At 34.3% G+C, this 25,736-nt stretch overlaps 1 protein-coding gene across 1 annotated transcript; it reads left to right on the forward strand.

The window, feature by feature from the left end:
- The first annotated feature begins 55 nt into the window (after positions 1-55).
- Positions 56-25,684, forward strand: LOC128999239 (zinc finger protein 208-like). The gene is made up of 7 exons (XM_054425637.1): positions 56-194; positions 3,432-3,507; positions 5,150-5,195; positions 8,128-8,652; positions 8,805-8,921; positions 15,106-15,237; positions 17,302-25,684. The coding sequence occupies exons 2-7, from the start codon at positions 3,437-3,439 to the stop codon at positions 22,678-22,680; spliced, it is 6,270 nt and encodes a 2,089-aa protein (XP_054281612.1). The 5' UTR covers positions 56-194; positions 3,432-3,436; the 3' UTR covers positions 22,681-25,684.
- Positions 25,685-25,736: the final 52 nt, after the last annotated feature.

A 25,736-nucleotide genomic window follows, 5' to 3' on the forward strand; every position in this document is an offset into this window, starting at 1 on the left:
TTTAAAAGATCAGCTGCAGAGATGTAAAAACGCAGCAGCTGCTTACAGAATTTTCCATTTATTTTTATTGTTGATTTATGAAATAAGAAATGTAATGGTGGTCATCATATTTTACAATTCAGTTATTGATTAGTATTTTTAACAATTTTTAAGATGTAGAGTAAACTATTCTGGAATTATGCATTTGATGTAAGGTTAGTGTTTTGAATACGTTTTAATAATTATATTAAATACAATTCCTTTACTTCACCGGTCTTGCATAAATTCTTAGCATTTCCCAAGGCGTCTGTGTCAATCAGAAAAGAATCCGATTGCTTGTTCATTACAATGAGCACCATTTTCGACTTCCATTTTAATTTAACTTTTAATATCTCTTCAATTTAAGATAACTCATTCTAAAATAAATTATGCTGCTAAATCAACTTTGTTTAAACAATGAATATTATCATAACTTAATAATTTTAATATGTTTATGATAATGACGTCCCCTGCAGCCAAACTTAATTCTGGTCATTACTAAGCTAGAGCTTGACTTATTAGTTTATTTGAGCCCATGGATATTATTTATATTATTGTTAGTTGAGAATGCAGTAATAACTGTAAGAAAGGACTTTGAGGTTAGGTTTTGGCCTTTCCTTGTTACCTATGCTTACAATTTAAATTGCCAAGGCTGAACCCTTTATTGAATAAAATATGTTAGGCCCTAACTTAGGCCTACCATAACCATTTATTGTAAATGTTATTCATTATTTTTTAATCATTAACTTAGGCAGAATTCTTTATTATCAAATGCATGTATTTTTATTAAGTCCAGCGCGAATGCTACATTATTGTTATGAATTATTGTTTCCATCTTGTTTTGTTGTAAGTTATGAATGTAAAAATGGAGTTGTCCGATGGTAACTTATGTAAAATAAAAATAAATACCGGTAAGTTAAATAAATAAATAACCAATAGCTTTTTGGTATGCCATAGACTAATATGAACACTTATTAATAAGGACTTGTGTAACGTAACCTACATTTAAAAGAATGTAGGCTAACTGAGTTATGTTTTGGGATTCGGAAACCTCTCTTTAGAAACAGATATAAAACAATCAAATATTTTTCTTAACTTACTTACAGTTGTTAGGGTCTTATTAGTTAAGTTTGTCCTGTAAGTTAAACTAACACTAAGTTCATTTTAACTTAGTATTAGGCCTAAATTTGACCATTAAAACTTAAAAGTTCAAAGGATACTTTTTATAACTTAATAAAAAATGTATAACTTACAGTACCTTACTACCTAAGTTAATTTGCCATTAATGTATGATACCTAATTTTTTGAAGTAACTTATAAGTTAACTTAAACCTACATTTATGCCTAAGTTTATTGGTTTTTTGAGCGCAAGGTTTAGAAAATCCCAATCATCCCATGAACAGTGCATACACTTTGCTTCATATTACCGGTACCTATAAAGTGTAGTAAGCTTAGGTGAGTCGGTGGCTTTAGGCGGTTTCACACTGGCGTCCGCGGACAATAATTTCGTCCGCGGACGGATGGAATGATTCGGATGGATGCTACCCCCCTTTACATTGCAAGCTACGTTTTAAACGTCCACTCATTCGCAAATGCAAATACTGTAGGGAAGTTGGTCATTCCTCCTACAACACGGTGGAGGTGTACAAAATGTCTGTGCGTATTGCCACATGTTATCAGTCCGGATTTTCTGTTCCATGGCTTGATTCAAGTAGGGTACAGTAGTGATGATAGTGATGACAAGGTTGTACTTTTGGCATTATTAATTTTTTTTTATGTTTTTATATTCCGTAGTATAGCTAAGTGCATGTAAGACTTATCATCATAAGGTAAATTGTAAAGTTGTGGTAAATTTTGTGCTGATTCCAAAAATATATAGTTTATATAGCTTATTTTGTGTATTTTGTTTGATAGCCTTATTACTATGTCGATCGTACCCCCGCGCTAGTACCTACCTAATAATCATCCAACCCAGGTCATGTTCAAAACCGTACACCTTATCTATATATATAAAATCCAATGTATGTTTGTATGTTTGTATATTTGTATGTTTGTCCTTTATGGACTCCAAAACCGCTCGACAGATTGTAATGAAACTTTCAGGCATTATTAAGCATTATTCAAGGATGGTTTGTGTGAAGTTTGGTGCAGATCCGTCAATAGGGCTCCGCCCCAGTGGCTCTGGAGTTTCCCATGTTAACCTTATGAGTACTCATATTTAAATGGAATTAAAGAATCTTAACAGCTGGTGCAACTAAACAATTTGATTCTGTGATGTTCAATAGCATTAAAAAGTTAATAGGTTTACCAACAGGGTGCAGTACTATATTTATTTTTAATTTATGAGAACAGTTAATTTGCAACCAAAAGGTGAGTGAGCGCAGCGAACAAACTTCAACCTGGAGGCGAGTTAGCGTAGCGAACGAGCTAACCTGAAGGCAAGTGAGCGCAGCGAACGAGCTCCAACCTCAAGGTGAGTGAGCGTAGCGAACGAACTTCAACCAGTACGTCATTGAGCCATGCGAACGAGCTCATCTTGAAAATGAACGAGCATGTGACATAAAACCACAATAGGACAGGACGACGTCTGTCGGGCCAGCTAGTATAATATATAATTCCAGGGTACTCTGGTTTGTATTATTTAACTTATTTATTACAACAGTAGCCCTAAAGAGGGAACAAAACTAAAAAAAAAAAAAAAAAAAAAAAAATTATATATAGGCCTACCGTAACACCTGCATTTGCGCCGTATATCCGGCGTTTGCCAGCGCTAGGGTTAACGCCCAATCAGTTTGAAGAGGTGTTGAAAATGATTAATGGTGAAATTAAGAAAACCGAGACAAACTGTAGAATTCCAATGAGCGATTTTTTTATTGATGATTTTATTATCTATTATTTGGGATTATTAAATAAATGTAAGTTACCGAGCAATGGTAATATGGAAATGCAATCTCACATTGTCTCATGTGCTTAAAGGTGGGCGCGATTTTTTGTATAGGTATATATTACCGTACTATACATCAATGCTAATAGTTTTAGCTGTGGAATCAATTAATTAATAGGTCGTTGAAAATCATACAACGATATTTTGAAACAACATAATTGTTGGAAAACCTGTGAGAGTAAAACTTATTACAAAAAATTGTTTGGGGCAGGGGTATTTAATATTGTCAGAGGTTCCCTTGACATACGGTAGAAAAGTTTGATTTTAGTTTTCGTCAGAAGTTTTTTTATTTATTTTCTCTCAAGTTTGTTGTTTGCTTTTTGTAACCATTTGGCTGTAAATTCTTGACGAGGTGTGATTTATCCTGTTTTAAGCCATCTTTACTGAAAATGGCTAAAGCCCTGTTGACTAACTTTTATTTTCATGAGCTAAAATTGTAGGGATTTATAAATAGAATGTTGTTTTACAGGAATCATGGAAGCTGGCCCTTCATTTGAAGGGTCTTATTGGAAGACCAATGGGAAACCCATACATCCCATCTTCAGGTAATTATGTATTGCTATATATTTAAAAAAACATGTTGTTTGACAAAAAAAGGCAAAAATAAGGATTTGCTATCTTAACAATGTGTTGAAGAAATCTTCAATTATTAAAGAGCTTGCACTACTATCCTACTATTACTCCTTGGGTGCAAAGCGCAATTTACAGCCTTTTGGTGAAACATTGTCTTTAGAAAATAGCAAAAAAAACTCCCCCAATAAAAGTTAGACAAATAACTAAACAATTTTTTCCCAAACATAGGATATAGGAAGGGATTTTTTATGAAGGAGGAAAGATAGTAAACTTCTTTAAGTAAAAGTTTTATAGTTTTAACTTTTAAAACAAAAACTGTGTTTTTTTATTGTTAAAATACTATAGTTTTAACCATAATTTTTCATGGAATCCACATATTATGTTTATTTTAGTTCTCCTACAGTAGAACAAATTATTTCTAGGTAAAATATTACAGTTAAATCAGTGTAGAAATAAACTGTTTTTAAAATGCTTCCTAAAACTACAAAAGCCTACCTTTGAGTTACTTATCAGTTGGTCTACCTGTTAAAACTTGCCTCAGTTTGTGTCGGAAGTTGCATCAGTCTTGATGATTTTTTCAACTGTAGTAACAAATGAAAGGCAAGTACTTTCTGTTTCCTTGATAAATTTTCCCAAACAGTTAAAAATATTGTCATGTTCCAAATACAGTAGAACCTCTTTAATCCGAACCCCTGTAATCCGAACGACCACTAATCCGAACGCCTCATTGCTGTACACAGTAGAGTAGTTCTTTATTGTATACTGTATTTATTGATATACACGCCATAATTATTTCAATTGTAATGTACAGTACAGTTTATTCCTATTCCCTATTTTTACTACTGTATTAAATGAACACTGTATTTTACTTTATGAAGAATTTTTCACTTTTCCCTAGCTATTGTTACGTAAAAACAACTGTGTTCTGTAATCCGAACTATTCAATAGTCCGAACTACCCCCTGTCCCAATTAGTTCGGATTAAAGATCTTCTACTCTATTACATTTTAGACATAGACATAGTTTATTCATGAGTAAGTACAAATACAATGTACATCTCAGTCGTCAAAGACAGTACCTACTAATAGTAGTCTAGCAAATTCTTTACAATAACAATTTGTGCTGTAGGGACATATATTTGTCAAATGGCGAGATAGGCTGATATTTTTATCTTTTCCTCTTTGGTGCAGCTCAGCTGATTTATTTTTAAGGTTGTTAGACAATTTTAGGCCTTACCAAGGCCACACTTAAAAAACAGGCCACGGTAGAAGACGGCAATGACATAATATTTGCCGTTTGGGATCAGCTGCTTGTTTTTATCTTTCCTTGGAAAATAAATAAATAAATACCTATGTCATTGCCGTCTTCTATCGCGACGTCATGCTTGACGAGCATTACAGCCTGTTTTTTTAGTGTGGCCTTGGCCTTACATAATATAATTATTTTATACATTTTTCCAAATATATTTTTGCAAAAAGTCACAGAAAATCTCTACCAACTGTTTAGCTGTTACACATCCCAGTTATTTTTGGTTTTAATTAATAGGTTTTAGATGAATATACATTTTACCAATAACTATAATAGTAGTGTAAATACCAAACATTGTATTTTTCAGTCACCCTGAAGAAGATGAAGGTGTCTTTTCACCAACTGGGTCAAATGTAAGTAATTTATATGATCATGTGCATTTTAATAAGTTAAGCTAACATCTAAGCTAACGTCTGAATCAGTTGATAAAAAATCTTTGCTTGTTTATCTATACAGTATATAATATTTGCAAAATCACTTGTTAATGGTTTTAAGCTTGTAAGCTTGCAGAGTGCTGGGAATGCTATCTTTATTGTGGTTTTAGTGGATGGCTGTGAACAATAGGTTTTTGTTCTAGTTGTGTACGAACAATATTGCCATCTTACTACAAGTTTATACAGTAGACTCCTCCTTATACGGACTCCTCGGGACCGAAGCCAGTCTGAATAACGGTTCTTCCGGTTCAACCAAAGTCCCCTAAAACTCATTAAAACAGACCGTTTACCATACACCACAAAACTACCCTTTTTAGCATTATATTCAACTTAAATTTAGGAGAGCATTGTATTTAGACACGTGATCACTGGTCTCAAATCTTTCCCCCAAGAACAGCCGTTTCAGTATTGCCCACTTCCTGCCGATCTAGTCCGGTTAAACCAATGTGCTGATAAAAATTGTCCGGTTAAAGAGTTGTAATTTTCGCCATGTGTAGTCCGGTTAAACCGATGTCTGGTTGAAAGCTGTCCGGATTAGAGGGAGTCTACTGTAATTATAATCTTTTATAAAATGTAACTAACATTGATTAGCCTTCTAATACACACAATATTACCATTGATTGTTACATTTTAATTTTATGGTATGCAGATACTTAAAAAAACACATGTGGCTATATGCCCAACCTTTCTTTTTCCAATCATTCAAGATGTATTTTATTTGGAAGTGCTTAAAAAATTGTCTTACCACCAATTAAATAATATATTTTCAACATCAAAGATATTATCACGGGTGACCGAGGGTGTAACCGTGGTCGTATTCAAATGAAATAACTGCTGTGAGAGGAACACTTTATTTCCAATATATCATATACTAATCACATTAATAATTCTAAATAGAATGAGTACATGCACCTTTCACAAGTAAGCAAATCAAATTCAATAACTACGCTCTGAAAATTATAATCTTTGTTGACTCCTTACAATCACAAATCAGGAATTTAATTATTATTAAAATTCAATAAAAGTGATAACGTGAAGAATTACAATAAAAATGATTAAATTAATACCAAACAATCACTGACTTATAAAAATGGTGGCTAACCTGGACAGTAGGCCTATATATATATATATATATATATATATATATATATTAATTCCAAAATTAGTAAAGGAATTTTCTTACCCCAAAACCCGGCGACAGATGAAGTTAGTGTCCCTTGACAAAGTGTTTACTTGTCAGACTAATGGAAACCTCAGTGTCTCAAATTGCAATTGCTGAGTCCACCTGGTTCAATGGTTTGATCGTTTAAATAGGTTACATGTCATCAAGAATTGTGTCTACTATGTGCCAATAATCTGACTCTGGTATATGAAATGTGAAATCCATTTACTCTAAAAATTCCCAGGATTTTGTGACTAAACGACACAATATTATAAAGACAATGCAAAGTATTGTTTTGTTGTAGTTTTGACAGTTTTTCAAATTTATTTTAGCTCATGCATTATTAAAAAATGCTTCATGAAGATAGTTTTTTTTTTTTTTTTTTTTATAATAGTGTTTGAAATCTATCTTTGAAATATTTTATTTCAAACAAGAGTGAAAAGTAAACATAAACATAATAATATTAAACATGGGATGGTGAAAATTGAAACATTAAATTAGAGATACAACACAAAATATCCTAAATTTCAATCAACAAATATCACAAAGAGATGATTTTGGACCTCTTAAATTTACTCTCATGCTTTGTTTTTAAAAGTAAGTAATGTATGAATGGAGCTTTAAGTTGAAAACTAAGTTCGAAAGATGTAGAGGTTGCACTCTTGCTGGACTGGTTGAGAATCCTACACCATTGCTGACTCCACCATTGGTATCCATATCTTATTCCTTAGGAATTTACATATGTAGGCTACTTTGTTAACTCATTTAATACAATACAATACAATATTCTTTATTGTGCATTCGTTAAGAATGACAATAGTTTCAATACAATAGTAAATTGTACATGCTAATTTCCAATCATCTGACAAAAAAAAACCATTCTTTGTAAATTGATTACATTTTGAATACATAGCCTAACACTGATTAATTTCAAACCAGTAAATTAAACAAAATCTTTTGCAGTCTTAACAAATGCTTCAAATTTGTGTTTTCAATAATTTACTAAATTATGAATATAGTCATGAGCAGCTCCTAGTCAGATGTCTTGCCATGTATAATATGCCCTCTTTTATAATAGTATTTGGTAGTTTTGTCTAGTTAATGTCCACACATACATATTCCCTTATATTCAGTTTATTTCTGGGTTTGGGCTTTGCCTAGTTCTTTCCATATTCTGCTTTTTCTCTATACAATCAACTATATATTTCTCCTTTCTACTCCGATATCTTGTCAAATCGTTTCTCTCTAACACCATCGATTCCCTCTCCCTTGCAGGTTTTCTTTTCTTGCATTCATATTTTGTGTCCAAACGATTTTAGTCTTAGTTTAAGATACTTATGTACCTAATTAAAATAGTTCCTAAACTGTCATTAATGCACTGGAATAAATATAAATTTCAAAAAGTATTCATGATACTGATACATTTCAAAGTAACATACTTCCATATTTGCTTATTGCTAAACAAATGTGAAACATAAATTAAAATCCATGTTTAGCCCCTGAGCTAAGCTATTAATTAAATATAGGTTTTTTCTTTACCAACAGCTCAACCAATAGAACTTGCGTTACAGCCGTTTCAGTGCTATTCTCATTCTCAGGCACTTTCTAGATTAAAGCAATGTCATCATAGAAGCGATGTGAGAGATTTATGTACAAATCATCAATTACTACTTATTATTATTTCCCCAGGGAGTCGACGTATTGAAAGGTTTGAAGACAGAGTCATCGCTAGACAACAGAGCAATGACCGACACAAACCATCTGCACCCGACAATTGTCGAGGCTTTCTCCCTGCCAGATCCTAACAACAGCGACACAGACAAAAGCCCGAGAAAGTCCAACCATAAACCGACGAATTACACCATGAAGAAAAAGAAACTCGAACATTTCATCGACAATCTTTTTAAAGTAGCAAATGAAAAGGTGTCTGTTGATGAGAACCCATTAGCTAGAACAAGTAATTTTGAGAACCGGGAAAGAGTGGACGTGAAGACTGAGATTGGAGAGACTTATGTAAAGAGAGAGGTAAATGTAGAGAACGGAGAGTCTTGGAGTGGCAGTGTGGTGAAAACGGAGATGACTACCAAGTTAGAGCCGCAGGTTATGTTAAAGACTGAGGAAGATATCAAGCCCACAGAGAGAGTGTTTGGTTGGTGTGACATTGAGGACATCGGCTGTCCCGTGGAGGTGGAGAAGGAACTGAATGTCAAAAAGGTCAGTGGAAAAAGTTCATTTAACATTAACCTGTTACAATTTATTGCTTATCTTTAGCCTACAAAACATTGCTCATGGGTTTTTGCAACTTATAGTTTATAGTTATAACTATTATAGTTCGGTTTCTATAATAATATAAACTTCTGATTTAGGAACCACCACCCGCAACAGCCTTTGAGATCAGTGAAGATTATAAACTCAGTCTATTTGGAAATCATGAAGTGAAAGAAGAGATGATTGATGAATATGAAATTAAGCTGGAACCAGAGGTAAAAACAAAAAGCATTCAGTATTAGTGATTTTATAGTGTTGAAACATGACTGATGTATAGTTTTAAACATGTGTTCATTAATTGAATGTTTATGTTTACCAATTTTGTAAATAGAATGGATTGAATAAAATAATGTACCTATCTTTTGATTTGAATCTAATTATTATACAATAAATGGCGACGAGGATGACGGAAATAGGAAATATAAAGAAGTTGAGATCAGTTGCAAAAAGACAAATTTCCAAAGCATTTAAACTAATTGTAGAAAATAAATCAACTGATAAAATGACAAGTGCTGAGATAGAGGTGAGGTTAGACAGTTTAAGATCGTATTGGAAACAATTTGAAGATGCACAAACCAAAATTGAACTAGCCACTGAAGACGAAGAACAAGATGATCTAGCCTCGTACAGAAGTGAGACAGAAGAAATGTACATTGTTTTAGAAGCAGTTTTGAGAAATGAAAAGACACGACACAATAATACAGAGCCTACAGCAGCACATACGCTTAACAAGGAACCAAGCACAACATCAAACATTAGTTTTGTTCCATACGATGAAGAAGAATCTTTTAGGAATTTCATTAAAAGATTTGAAAATTTTCTTGTACTTAAAGATGTAAATGAAGAGAAAACAAAGCTTTGTAGTTTACTACATGCACTTTCACCTAAACTACATGAACGTCTTCTAGACATAGTTGCCCCTGATGACCCTTACAAGATGAACTATGAAAATGTTGTTACTGTTTTAAAAGACCATTTGGAACCATTACCAAGTGTATTAACATTACAACATCGCTTTGTGTGTAGAGTACAACAACCGAATGAGTCAATCATTGAATTCGCTATGGAATTGAAGAAACTGTCCAAAGATTGTCAGTTTAACTGTGATTGTGGAAAGTCAGTAACTTATATGTTATTACGCATGCAACTGGTAAGAGGACTTCACGACCATGATATTAAAGGACAACTTTTACAGAAGAAAATTGTAACTACTTTTAAGGAAGCACTTGAACTTGCAACATCACTGGAAGCTTCGAGAACTGAAAGCAGCATGATGACTGCTCAAACAGCACCACCAGCAGTTCCAGTGCTCAAGGTTGTAGAGAATCAGACAAGAAAATGGGACAGATACTCTGGGAATAAGAACGCTGTACAGGCAACAAACAAAGACCAATATTCTCCTTCCCGTTCAAAGTTTTCAGGTTTACAAGGACGGTGTTATCGGTGTGGAGATAGAGACCATAGAGCAAATACATGTAAGTTTAGAAATGAATTTTGCAATTTATGTAACAAAGTAGGGCATATTGCAAAGGTATGTATGGGAGGACCAAGAAAACAACGAATTGACCAACTAGACGACAGAGAGACTGAAAAACAGTTAGATCATACTACCTACGATTCTTATAAACTTCAAGTAAATAACAGTGATAAGTTCATTATGAAAATAGAAATTGAAGGAAAACCATTATCTATGGAACTTGATACAGGAGCAGCGCTATCTTCAATCTCATTTGAGGACTATAAGAGATTAGATATCAATAAGAGAATGTTCAAATCACATGTACAGCTTCGCACATATACAGGTGAAATCATACAAACTAAGGGCGTAGTGTATGTTAGGTTTCAGTACAAAGAAAAGATTTACTTCGGAAAACTATTTATTATCGACCAAGATGTTGAACCAATATTTGGTAGAGACTGGATAAGAGAAGTCAACTTAGAAATTGGTGATATTAGAATGTTGAATCAAAACTCATCTGAGTTGACACAAGTTCTTGACAGTTATTCAGATATATTCAGTAAGGAAATTGGTTGCATTCCAAATGAAAAGGGACACCTGAATCTAAAAGAAGGCTGTGGTCCAATATTTGTGAAGCCGAGGCAAGTGCCCTCAACAAGCCTATTAAACAAAAGGTGGAAGAAGAACTCGATCGACTGGAAAAAGCTGGTATTATTACAAAGATTGAAAACTCAGAATGGGGTACGCCAATTGTGCCAGTAGTAAAACCTAATGGTTCGGTACGAATATGTGCAGATTACAAGACTACGTTAAATAAAGTTATCCGTGATGAGAAGTATCCAATACAAAGAATTGAAGACATCTTTGCAGAGATGAATGGAGGTAAATTTTTCTGCACACTCGATGTTAGTAATGCTTACTTACACATGCCAATGGACTCTGAAAGTGCTCTGCTACAAACAATAAGCACTCAGAAAGGTTTGTATAAAGTAAACAGGTTGATGTTTGGAGTGAAAGTAGCACCAGCACTGTGGCAAAGATTCATGGATAAGGTACTGCAAGGGACTGATGGAGTTAAGTGCTTTTTCGATGATATAATCATTCAAGGTACAGATTACAAGAGTACACTAGAGAGATTAAAAACTGTCCTAGAAAAACTTAGAGCGCATAACTTGAAATTAAATTTTGACAAATGTAAATTCTTTCAACAAAGAATAACATACTTGGGACATACAATTGATGAAAACGGGCTGAAGAAAAACTCAGAAAAGGTCAAAGCAATTATCGAGGCAGAAAAACCTAGAAATGTGAATCAACTACGATCTTTCATTGGCATGGCCAATTACTACAACAAATTCATACCAAGACTGGCCGAAAAGCTATATCCATTGAATAAGTTACTACAGAAAGGACAGCGATTTGAATGGTCACAAGAATGTGAAAACAGCTTTATCAATGTTAAAAAGCACATAGCCAATGACAACACTCTAGCACACTACAATCCAAAACTTCCTCTAATACTTGCTTACTTATGGACTGGGACTTCCTTATGGATTGGGAGCAGTAATTTCCCATAAGTTTCCTGATGGGTCGGAACAACCCATAGCTTTTGCTTCCCGATCTTTATCAAAAAGTGAAAAACAGTACAGTCAAATAGACAAAGAAGCTACAGCAATTTACTGGGGGGTAAAGAAATTCTTTGCTTATTGCTATGGACGAAAGTTTGTTCTTCAGACGGACCACAAACCTCTTGTTTCCATATTCCATCCATCAAAATGCTTACCGGCAATGTCAGCTACTCGTTTATTGAACTACTCACTTTTCCTTGCTGGGTTTGATTATACAATTGAGTATAGAAGAACTTCAGACCACTGTAACGCAGATTTCTTGTCTCGTTTTCCAGTTGAACAAACTCAAGATGATGAATTGTATTCCAAGTTCCAAATGAATCAAATAGCAATTCTTCCTCTCACACAATGTACACTTGCAGAGCATACAAAGAAAGACCCTGTACTAGCTACAATAGTTACAGCACTAGAAAATGGAGAAAATCTGGAAAAGGTTGGTTTCCGAAATAATGATTTAAGTTTACATAAAGGTTGCATCTTTAGAGGTAGTCGAGTTGTAATACCTAACACATTGCAGAAAGAAGTTCTCAAGGAACTACACATTGGGCATTTAGGCATGTCGAAAATGAAGGCCATGGCGCGAAGTTATGTATATTGGAAAAACTTGGATAATGATATTGAAAACTTGGTTAATAACTGTGACAAATGCAAACAGAAAAGAAATGAACCATTTAAATTAAACCATCACCCTTGGGAAGAACCTACAGCTCCCTGGCATCGCTTACATTTGGATTTTTGTGGACCCGTAAATGGAAATTATTTCTTCATAATTATTGACGCCCATACAAAATGGTTGGAGGTTATACATACAAAAAACACTTCTTCAGACTGGTGCATTCGAAATTTAAGTCACTTATTTTCAACTTTTGGACTGCCAGTTATGATAGTAACAGACAACGGCTCCCAATTTACGAGTGCACTTTTTCAAAGGTTTCTAAGCAATAATGGAATTTGCCATAGGACTTGTGCACCTTTTCACCCATCAAGTAATGGCCAAGCTGAACGATTTGTCCAAACTGTTAAGAAATCATTGGCTGCCATGAGTGAAGACAAGGGAGACTTGCAGCATAAAATAGATCTTCTCGTAACTCAGTTACGCAAAGCTCCAAACTCTACAGGACTCTCCGCTTATGTGTTAATGTTTGGCAGAGACATAAGAACAAAACTTAACGTGATGGCAGATAAAGTTGAATGGAATAAAAAGACTATGTCGGAACACAAGCTGAAAAGAAATTTTCAGGTGGGACAGAGAGTACTGGTAAGAAATTATTCCTCAAAAGTAAAGTGGAAGGAAGGGAAAATAATTTCAAGAACAGGAAATGTTATGTTTAAAGTCAAGACAGACACTGGACTCACTTGGACTCGTCACTCAGACCAAATACTTCCCTTACACTAAGGGGGGAGAGTTGATGTATAGTTTAAACATGTGTTCATTAATTGAATGTTTATGTTTACCAATTTTGTAAATAGAATGGATTGAATAAAATAATGTACCTATCTTTTGATTTGAATCTAATTATTATACAATAATGACTTAGTAGTTGAATAGAATTTTCAATCAACTATTATATACAGCCAGCTGGTTGTAGGTTTTGTTGGCAATGTCACTGTCATTACAAGAAATAAATATGAATCAAAATTCATGTTTTTGACCCCAGGACTATTTTGTTTACACAATCACATTTATAGAAAGAATGTATTGATCGTTTTAATCGATTGTAGCTAATTGTTGCCTTCTTTTATTAGCTCGACATAGGTTTTGACTTATCTATAGTATAATGTATACTAACACAATCGTAATAGACAATAAAATTGAATCACTTACCTACCTCTGTATCAACTCGGTCATGAAACTTGAGCTCGGGTCGAAAATAGTCACTTTACACCCTAGTGATTAAATACTATTACAGCAGACTCTCTCTAGTTCGGCTTCGGTTGGATCGGCCGCCGGATGGTCCGGCCATCAATGTATAATACTCTACGGTCCGGTTCGGTCTCAGGGGGACAAGTCATATCGTCACGGGCGAATGACCTTCGACAGGATTCAACTTAATGTTTACTTTCTCGCCATAGAAGAAACAATTCATCCCAGATTAGTTGGCGGGAGATTATATAGGTGAATTGTTGCATATTACCTATGCAAAACTAGATCACATAACCTCAAAAATACCAAGAACATTTTATAAATAGTTTTTCTTCAGTCTAATATGTTGAAATTCAGTGTATGATTAAATATTTTGGACAATTTTTTTATGCGGTAGGTTCCCCTGTTATTGTTTTTGAAACAGCACGGTTTATTTGACAAAAAAAAATTAAAGCAAAAAAAAAGAAGTAGCCATTGTTAGCTTCAAGGTCAAGCTACCTGCTTGCACTGACAATCATCTGGTCTTTACACAACTGTCTGCTGTGGGCTTGCTAACTCACAACAGTTTGTGATTGGGTGATTAGTAATCATGGCAACTTGTTGAATGTGTGGATGAAGAGAAACTAAAGAAAGAATAGAAGAACAAAGAAGAAAGAATAAGCGGTGTTTTACTTCACCCATTGTTATCTTTATCCTATTTGACGATTGTCGTTATTATCTTTAAGACTAAGTAACACAAATATAAAAACTGTGTACAACACAAACATTTAGATAGCGCTATTTACATAAAAATTCATACATCTAAAATCTGGCAGGCTCTGGTACCAACCTCGCGCTGCATCAGACTAATTCATTATTATTATAGTGCTATCTAAATGATTGTGTAATCGTACAGTTTTTATGTTTGTATTGGGCATTGGGTTTGTTGTTGTTTGTTTTAATTGTGTTTTTGTCAAGTTGCAAGCTTTGAAATTGCTGTCTTTTAACAAAATTTGTAAGCTACTGAGTAGTTTAATTGCAGGAAATGGAGGTATGTTTAATAGCTAATTTTGTCTTAGATAAATATGCTTCAAGTAAAAAGAGATTATGTTGCCATCATTAAAGGTCTTGTTGACAATATTTTTGTGATTAAAATTCATGTTGGTGATGATGCTGTTAAATGTTTGTTTTGAAATATTCATAGTTTGTTGGTTTTCTCTCAATCTAATAATGTTCTTGCTGTATCTGAAGTAGACCAACTCACAATCTGATTTGCTTGGTTCAGACCTGTGTATGAAACTCACTTGCTCACATGGTTGCTTTTTCGCACCAGTTTTTTAAAACTGTGCTGTTCAGATGTTATTACTGAGTTTCTTTCTTGTTTAGAGTATTATTGCAATTTGTCACTGTTGCACACATGAAGTGTGGTTCTCAAAGTTATTGGGATCTAATGTTAAATGTATTTTCAGCCTCATTTAGAAGATGATTTTAGTGACGAAGAATGTGATTCTTTCCAAAGCACTCCTGAAGAACAGATCAAAATGAGCAAAGAAAAGTTAAATGAGGAAAATTCTATAATCTCAGAAAAGTCTTTAATGGAGGTGAGTAGAAATAACCTAAATATGATCAACCTTATAGCCAACGGTAACCTTTATAGTTTGCATAAATTTCAAAGAAAGGCCAGGTGGCTGATTAAGACTTATTTTGAAAATGATTTAGCTAGGTTACTGAAGAATATTCATCTACACTGTAGTAGCTAATAGTTACACAAGAACATGTCACAAAACCACACTAATACTTCATTATAATAATTTAAGACTTGTTCAGAGACTAGATTTTGATGAGAAATGTCAATTTAGAAAATACAATACCTATATGTTGCTGAATGTAACACGATATTTACTATCTTCTGATAAATTACCTCATTTACAGTAAAGAGAGGATATTGTTTTGTCATCTTTAAAGATTTTGTTTGAAATATAGGATCCTAACTATGTGTTAATCAGGGCAGTTCCTAAACATAGCTCTTCTGAAAATACTATTCAGGAAAGATTGCAATACTACTAAAACAAGTTATGAGTTATAATTGTTTTGAGTGAATTATACTTTGTAAATTGGGCTTTGAAGGCCTTGGATGAGTTGCAGTGCACAGCTGGTGTGTTCTGCGACTTATCCAAGGCTTTTGATTGATTGTGTTAATCACAAAATTCTTATTAAAAAACTTACAGCAATTGGTTTTCATGGACAAATAATAGCCTAGAACTTTTGAAATCTTACTTAAGCGATAGAAAACAAAGAACAGTAATTAAAACCGCCTCTGGGAACAAATAATCTTCTTGGGCAAATAATAACTATGGAGTTCCGCAAGGTTCAATCCTAGGTCCTCTCTTATTCCTCATTTATATTAATGATTTACCTTTTCATTTTTCAAGTCAAATCTGTAACTTTACCCTTTATGCAGATGATACAACAGCTCTCATCAGACGAAGTACTGTTAAAATGTTACATGATGATGTCAAAGAAACAATTGGAGAAATAGCAAATTGGTTTTTAAAAAATGGCTTACTTTTGAATGAAGATAAAACTAGTGTTTTAATTTTCAAATTGAGAAATTCAACCACTGGAACAGAAACTACTGCCTCACCCACAAATGTAGTAAAGTTTTTAGGAATATATTTGGATAGTAAACTACAATGAACAGAGCATATTAATTTATAAACAAAAAACTTAGTCCAACAAGATATGCTTTAAGTGTTTTAATTCAGGTTACCTCCTTGGAAGTATGTAAAAATGTTTATTATGCTTATGTGTACTCTATTTTAAGCTATAGTATTACATTATGGGGGACAGCCACAGTAAAAAACAAAAGTCAATTATCAGAACTCTTGCAAATTGCCCCAAAAAAAACATCATGTAGACAATTGTTTTGAAATTTTAAAATTGTAAACTCTAACTTCAATATACGTTTTTGATATTTAAAAAAACGGTTCATGGAAATCCTGGTATGTTTCAAAATTATCTTAGTAATCACTCATATAATACCCGAAGACAAGACATTTTTCAATACCCCACTCATAATTTTAAAAAAATATGAAACAAGTCCTCTCTATATGGGTTTAAAAATTTACAATAAAATTCCAAACTCCTTAAAGCAATTAAACTTAGCAAAATTTGCAGACAAAATCAATACAGTTTTAATAAAAAAAGCATATTACACTCTTGAGGAATATTTCAATGACTCCTGGTAACAGACACCCATTTTCTCATCAACTTCTCCTAACATAAACAGTTCCACCATGCTGTAGCTTTTGTAGGGGGTACTGGCTAAATCTTAGGGTTTTTATATATTTAGAATTCCTTATTTATAAGAAACCTTAACAATGTACCTGTCTGTGTATTACGTTTGTAATAACTGTAACAGATGTTATGTGCAATAAAGAATAGTCATTTGCGGTGGGGCACACGGAAGATTTCTCAGGTGCCGTTTGACGTCACTAACTGCTGCGTCTGAAGAAACAGACAATTTTATAAGTTTTCTATTATTAAATTAAACTGTCATAACCTAACCAAACTAACCAAACGTGCCGATAATGGAAAAAATAATCTAATAAAATAAACTGCATTATCCCTAGGGTGGTATTAACAAATTGTGTTTATTTTTCAAGGCTTGGAAAAAACCTGCAGAAAAGAACTTAATGAAGAGTTTACTATACGCCAAGAAAACAAAGCCAAAAGTGACTGAAAAGGATTATAGCTGGACTACCAAACCATCTCGTAAGAAGGGGGAGACGTTTCAATGTGATTATTGTAAAAAGATTTTTGTTCAAAAAGGTAATTTGAGGAGTCATATATTCACTTTTCATATTAATCAACCTAATGAACACAAATGTGATACTTGCAGCAAAGTGTTTCCTTACCCCAGCGCTCTCAGGAAGCACATGTTAATTCACAGCACTGAAAAGAAATACAAATGTGATATCTGTGGAAAATGTTTTGCTTTCAAAGGAAATATGAAAGCACACCGATTTCTTCATACAGGAAAAATGCCTTTTTCATGTGGGATATGTGAGAAAAAATTTCCAACTGAAGCTAGCTTGAATTGTCACATAGATGTTCACATGGGGATCAAAGCATTCTCCTGCACTACATGTGACAGAAAGTTCCGGAACAGACGAGGACTGGAGAATCACCAAAGGTTGCATACGGGTGAAAATATGTTTGAATGTAACCTTTGTGATAAGAAGTACAACTTGAAGACATCGTTGAACAATCACATGCTCCAACACAGTGGTGAGAAGCCGTATTCGTGCGACACGTGCAGTAAGGCATTTGGAACAAAGAAGGCACTCGCTAGTCACATTCTTATTCATACTGGTGAAAAGCCTTACCCTTGTTCTATCTGCAGCAAACGTTTCAGACTGAGAAGCACGCTCAAGTGTCATCTGTTAATACATAGTGGCGTCCAACCTTTCAAATGCGAGGTGTGTGGGAAAGCTTACAGTAAGAGAAACAACCTGGAGGCTCACAAGATGACACATACAGGTGAGCGTCCGTTCGAATGTACCATTTGCGAAAAGAAATTCATAACAAGGTCAAATCTCAAGAACCATGTGGCTTGTCACTCAGAAGAAAAACCGTACGCTTGTACGCAGTGCGACAAGAGGTTCAGAGTAAAAGTCAATTTGGAAAACCATTGTAGGATTCACACTGGAGACAAACCATTTGCTTGCGAGATGTGTGATAAGAGATTCTGCCTGAAGGGAAGTCTGACATCTCACATGTTGACACACTCAGAAGAGAAACCATTCTCATGTACCGTTTGTAGTAAACAGTTCCGATCAAAGACAAGTCTGGAGAACCACTTTCGGCTTCACACGGGTGAAAAGCCTTTTGAATGTTCCACTTGTGGAAAAAGGTTTAGCTTAAAAGGTAATTTAAATGCTCACATTCTTCTACACAGCAAAGAGAAGATTTATAGCTGTAAAATCTGTGATAAAAAATTCACTAGTAAATCGAGTTTGGATAGTCACGCTAATACTCATTCTGGCGAAAGACCGTGGACATGTGAAGTATGCAACAGGGCATTCTCTTCTAAAAGTAACTTGAAAACTCATGCATTGCTGCATGGTGAACGGCTACTTTCTTGTGAAATATGTGACCAAAAGTTTGCTCAGAAAGGAACTCTCATGGGACATTATCAGGTGCACAACAACAGGGATACATTTCCATGCCAGCTTTGTGATTTCGTGACTAACTCAAAATCTGAATACAAATCTCACTCTTTGACTCATTCTGGAGTTCTTTGGTTTGATTGCTTCATCTGTGACTTGAAAGTGACAAGCCAAGAAAATCTTGATGAACACATCCTGCAGCACAAAGCTGAAAAACCTTTTAAATGTAATAAATGTTGTAAACGGTTCTTTTCTAGGAAAGATCTGCGATCTCACATGACATGTCACACAGGGCAGAAGCAGTTTGCTTGCAAGTTCTGTGGAAAAGCTTTCACGCACAGGTGTTACTTGAAGAGCCATGAACTGACACATACTGGAAACCGACCTTTTATTTGTGGCACTTGTGATAAAGGCTTCACAAAGCAGAGTTACTTGACAGTTCATCAACTTACACATACCGGAAACAAAATTCACCCCTGTAATGTATGCGGCAAAACTTTTACTTTAAAAACAATCTTGAAAAGTCATATGCTCGTTCACTCAAAATTGAAAAACATCTCTTGCAGTGAATGCAACAGAACGTTTACTGAAAAGTGCTATTTGAAAAGTCATCAACTGGTCCATTACGGGCCCAAACGTCATATTTGTAGAGAGTGTGGAAAGGCTTTCTCTCATAGATGGAATTTCAAGAACCATCAAGTTACCCATATGGCTACCAGACCTTTCAAATGTGATGAGTGTGAACAAGGGTTTACTAGTAGAGTCACTTTGAAAAACCACAAATTAGTGCACGATGGTATAAAACCTTATGGCTGTGATGAGTGTCCCAAAAAATTCAATAAGAATAGCTCTTTGAAAAGTCACAAAATGCTGCACAATGGGATCAAACCCTTTGCCTGCAAGCTGTGTGGAGAAAGATACAATCATAGAACTAACATGAAGAAGCATTTGGAGAGTCACTCAAGAGGAAAATCATTTGTTTGCAACTATTGTGATAGTAAATTTTATAACCAATACGTCTTAAAAAGTCATGTAACTATAATTCATAAGGAGGAAACCCCTTACCAGTGTACTGCATGTGAGAGAAAATTTGCTTTTAAAGGAAACTTGAGAGTTCATATGGTGGATCACAGTGGAATAAGACCATATGAATGTGAAACTTGCCACCAAACATTCAGTTCAAAAGACGTTTGGAAAGATCATAGAGTAACACATGGGTCGGAGAGGTGTAAAAACTGTAAAAAAAGATTCTTGACTAAAGAAGAGCTGGATGCACATATTGCCCAGAACCACAAGAAACGAGTGTTTCCAACTTGTGATGTTTGTGGGAGGACGTTCAACAACAAGACTAAGCTACAAATCCATAAGAAAAGACACAATGTCCCAACACCTCATGAATGTGAAGAATGCGGAAAGAAGTTTACCCATTTGTGCTACTTGAAAACACATCAGCTGAAACACTCAGGAGAAAAACCATTTGCCTGTGACAAGTGTGACAAGAAGTTTTCATTGAAATCTTACTTGAGGAATCATCAAATGGTCCATGCCAACTTTAAACCTTATATTTGTGATGTTTGTGACAAGGCTTTTACTCAAAAAGCCAACTTGAAAAGTCATCAACTTTTGCATTCCGGTGAAAAACCTTATCAGTGTGATCAATGTGACAAGTCCTTTACACAGAAAGCTTATTTGAAGACCCACCAACTGAGTCATAGTGGCGAGAAACCTTACTCGTGTGACTTGTGCGATAAAGCTTTTACGCAAAAATGTTATTTGAAAGCACACAAACTTACACATTCAGAGGAAAAACCATGGATATGTAAGATCTGTGATAAGTCGTTTACACAGAAAAGTTACTTAAAAAGTCATGAAATGATTCACAATGATGACAGGCCTTATCCTTGCGAGCTATGTGATAAAGCTTTCACTCAAAAATGTTACTTAAAGAATCATCAGTTGACACACACTGATGAAAAACCTTGGGTGTGTGATGTATGTGATAAGGCTTTCACCCAGCAATGCTACTTGAAAACACATCTCTTAATTCATACAGATGAAAAACGTTTTGCATGTGAAATTTGTGACAAGAGGTTTAGTCAGAAGGGATATCTTAAATCTCACATGTTAATCCACAGTGGAGAACGTCCATTTGTATGCAACATTTGTGATAAAGCTTTCACCCAGAAATGCTACTTAAAGGCTCATGAATCGACGCACTCGGAGGAAAAACCTTTTATTTGTCTTGAGTGTGGAAAAGGTTTTACCCAGCGATGTTACCTCAAAACTCACCAACTTGTCCACTCGGCCGATAAACCATATGCATGTTCAATTTGTGACAAAAAATTCAAACAGAAAAGTAATTTAAAAATTCATGAGCTTATTCATTCTGGCGAGAAACCATTTTCATGCCATCTCTGTGATAAGAAGTTTCTTCAAAACAGTACTTTGAAAACTCATCTCCTTACTCACAGTGAGGAGGGACAGTTCAACTGCAACATTTGTGATAAAAAGTTCACCTTAAAAACCACACTGAACAACCATTTATTGACTCATACAGGGGAGAAGCCTTTCGGGTGCCAAGTTTGTGGGAAACGTTTCCTACTGAAAGGAAGCTTAGAGAGTCACACCAGAATTCACACTGGAGAAAAACCCTTTGAATGCCAAGTTTGCAATAAAAGATTTACTCTTAAAGGAAACTTGAAGATCCATTCGTTGATTCATTCAGAAGAAAGACCCCATGCGTGTACAGAATGTGACAAGAGATTTGTTCTCAAAAGCAGCCTGGAAAGCCATCTCAGAATCCATACGGGTGAAAAACCTTTCAGTTGTACAGTCTGTGGAAAAGCATTCTGCTTCAAGTCCATGCTCGATTCCCACTTTCGCATTCATACAGGAGAAAAACCTTTCCAATGTTCCGAATGTCCCAAAAGCTTTAGACTCAAAAGCACATTGGATGCTCACTTTAGAATACACACTGGTGAGAAGCCGTTTTCATGTCCACAATGCAATAAAAGTTTTTCTTTGAAAGGAAATCTGTCGAGTCATATGATGCTGCACAGCGGGGAGAAACCGTACGAGTGTGAAGTGTGCAACAAGAAATTCACATTAAAATCCAGCTTAAACACCCACGCTCTGATTCATACTGGGGAAAAGCCGTTTGTCTGCACGGTTTGTGACAAAGGCTTCAGACTCAAGTGTAGTTTGGACGCCCATTTCCGCATGCACACTGGGGAAATGCCTTTTGAATGCAATATATGTGACAAAAAATTCAATCTGAGGGGAAATCTAAATGCCCATATGTTGATACATTCTGGTGAGAAACCTTACGACTGTACCATGTGCGACAAGAAGTTCCGTCTCAAGAGCAGCCTAGAGAGTCACATGAGACTTCACACCGGTATCAAGCCCTTCCCGTGCGGCATCTGCGGGAAGACATTCAGCCAAAAAAGTGGACTTGAAAGCCATTTCAGACTGCACACCGGTGAAAAACCCTTTGCGTGTAAAGTCTGCCAGAAACGATTCAGTCAGAAAGGGAACCTGAAGAACCACATGAAGATCCATTCAAGAGACGAGAGTTACAATTACAACACAAGGATGAGGAGCTTCAACAACATCATCGAGAACATGTTCAATGGCAGTCACTTCCTGATCCCGCAACAAGAAGAGTTTTCTTGCAAGTTTTGTGGATGCAAATTCAAAGAAAAGTGTGAACTGATGTTTCACGAGATGATGCACAGTAAGCAAATGGCGATTCCGAGCATGATGTTCAACCCAGCTGCCAAGCCCTTCCCTCTCATGGGCTACCCTCCACGACCTCCCCCCGAGACCGTGTGTATAGACTTGACTCTCCCACCCACCCGACACTACCAGTAAACATTACGTACAACAATATTACAATCATTATTAGTGTGCATGTTACTGAGGTGGCATGCATTGGACGATGTCTATTCCACCTTTTAAGGTTTAATTAATAAATAAGCCATAGATATTCTAAGTTACCAGTTTCAAGAGTATGCTTGGTTTATGAATTGTGAGTAGTGAGTAATTGAACAAGTATTGTTGGAAATGTTGGTACCCATAAATTTTAATGTACACTTAAAAGGATTGTAAACATTATGAGTACACCACTGCTAACCCACCCTTATAAAATTTTAGGAAAGAAGTTTAAGTTAAGATTTTTAGTTAGGGATGAAAACACTAATGAAATTGTGGTCATAATTCACTGTCCTGTTTATAGATTTTTTTAAATGAATTAATCAATAAAGATAAATCAATGAAGATGTGGCATTTGCCAAGAAACATACAGTTTAGGTAGATGTACATATGGATATTAAAAGGTAACAAAACATTTAACCTTAACATTTTTAAGAACAATAATAAATTACATACGTTTATGTTCCTGGTTGAAATTGTTTGCCATTTAGGTCTCTGTTTTATATTTTTAAACCAACAATTAGGCTACAATATTATTTTTGTTTATTGTAATTAGATTTAATCTACTGGAATTCTCCCACAAACCTTTTAACTTTTTATTGTATTATATTTAATGTGCAGCTTATACTTTCATGAATTTTACATGTTTGAAAATGTATTCACAAACAAAACAGTATTTAACATAGCATTCCACTGGTTTAAGCTTTGTACAGTTTGAATTTGTGCAATTTATTTTTGTTGAGGTTAGAATGAACTAAGTCTAGTGTAAACCATGTCTGAATTTGATTCATAATTTTTTTTGTTTTTTCTTAAGTGAGACTGATGTTACATAAGCTAGTTTAGTAAAGGTGGTACTTTTTCTTAACAAATAATGTTTTCTACTTTAAGTTTATTGTTACTATGTTATATTTGTATTGTGTATGTTTATAGGTATAATCACTAGCGTAAATAATTGCAGTGTCTACAACATTTTAGTATAGAATACATTTCTTGTTTTATCGCATATATAATTTAGTTGTATTGTTTTTGATTCAAAGAAGTATTACTAGAAAGGTGCATGCTTATACAAGGTGCATTTTTGTTGAACAAAATATTAAGTTTTTGTTACTGTATTGGTATTATTTTAGAAGCGGTCTTCATTTGTTATTATCAATTAGAAAATAATTAGTATTGGATGTTAATTATTTTGTTTTGAATAACCAAAGTTAGTTTTTTACTACTAGAAATATATTGAAATGTTACTGTTTCAAAAAGGTTACCCTATGCATAATGTTCTTTATAGTTTCTCTAGTTAAGTTTCTTTTACAAGGACTTAGATGTTTGTCCATTTATATTTGTTTAAGGATGTTACTGATTTTACCAACCCATTGTGGGAAAAGGATGTGGCGCACACCTTACAGAGTAAAAATAATGATTGATTTTTTTTATTTTCTCAATATTTTTTAAGAGTTAGACTGAATTATTCAAAATTTGATTTGGATTTAGTCCTATTAGATTACTTAAAAAGTTAAAATATTTTATCAAAATCAAACAACGCCACGCCACATTCAAAACTAATTAGTACATAAAACAAGTAGAGGGTGGTTACCGCAGAATCAAATAGAGTTACCAAAGATGCACTTAAAGGAAAGCCAATGAGTATGATTTGATTACCATAAACTTTTATCTAAAACATTTAATGAATCATGTCAAGGACATAATTTATGTGAATGTCTATTTCAGCAAGTACTGTTTAGCCACTGATGTGTACATATTGTTGTTAATGAATAAGTAGTCTAGAACTTAATGTGTCCAATAATCAAATAGTAAAAAAAAGCAGAATGGACTTAAAAGTATAAATAGAAGTATAACATTCTCAGACAGAATAAACTAGTTTAAAATTATGATTGTATGCTAAAAAGTATGTTTGCAATTACCCCTTGAGTGAAAGTATAAATTGAATAAACTGGTTGTTTAAAATTGTGGTATATTAGCACATTCTGTGTTAACATTTCTGGTATCTACCAAAGCAACTGGTTGCCTCGCAAAATGAAAAATTGTTGACACAGAGAATAAACTATGTAGTCACAACGTGAAGTCAGATCCGTTGGTTGAAGTGTATTAAGATATTCACCATGCTGCTTGTAGTGTTAAAGTTTAATTTCGTAAAGTTTGATTCAATAAATTTAAATTGAAGTTATGTTATTTCTTTTGTTAAATAACTAAACAAATGATAAAAAAATCTACTTATTGCCAGAGGAGTTATTCAATGGAACTTTCATAAGATGTTTCTATTTACATCCATTTCAAATGCAATTACTGTTGTAACCTGTTAGAACCTGGTATATTTAAATTTATTGATTTCAATGTACCTTAGAGTGTGGGGTATTGAACACTCAAATGGATTCAAGATTAGTGCTAATGCAGTAACCGGTTTTTATAAAGCAGAGCTTAAGCTGTAAGTCCACTTCTATAGGAAAAGAGTATAGGTGCCCAAGACAAAGAAAACTCTCAACTAAAAACATTACACTAATTGTATTATACGTTAGTTTATGATAACAACTTAAAATACAGTTCAAAAAGCAATCAAGTTAAGTTCAATTTAGAAAACATACTTTTATGTTTAAAAATAATAATCTTTATAAATTAACTTAAAACATTCTGAAACTTATAAATGTGTTGGAATTAAATGTTTTACAAGTTAGAATTACTTTTAAAACTTCCTTTTTATTGTCTTTCAATCAAATTTATACAACATCCCCACTATAAGCTTGTGTAATTTTATGATTTTGATCAATTACATCCCAATGTCTACTAGGAAATCGAATGATTTAGTTTTTTTTCAGAGTTGCCGAGTCCATTCTGCTTACAGTATGTTCAGTGTATACAGTATAACTATAGTGCAGTATTTAAATGTAGAGGTTTTACACTGCCTATGTTTATGCATGTAGAACATTTTGATTTAGTTAACGCAAGTAGTACATTCTGTCAGTCTCTTAGCAAAGTGCCATGTTATT

Source organism: Macrosteles quadrilineatus, unplaced genomic scaffold, assembly GCF_028750875.1.
Source record: "Macrosteles quadrilineatus isolate MER2022 unplaced genomic scaffold, UCM_ALF_1.0 Scaffold_8__2_contigs__length_117827958, whole genome shotgun sequence".
NCBI lineage: Eukaryota > Metazoa > Arthropoda > Insecta > Hemiptera > Cicadellidae > Macrosteles > Macrosteles quadrilineatus.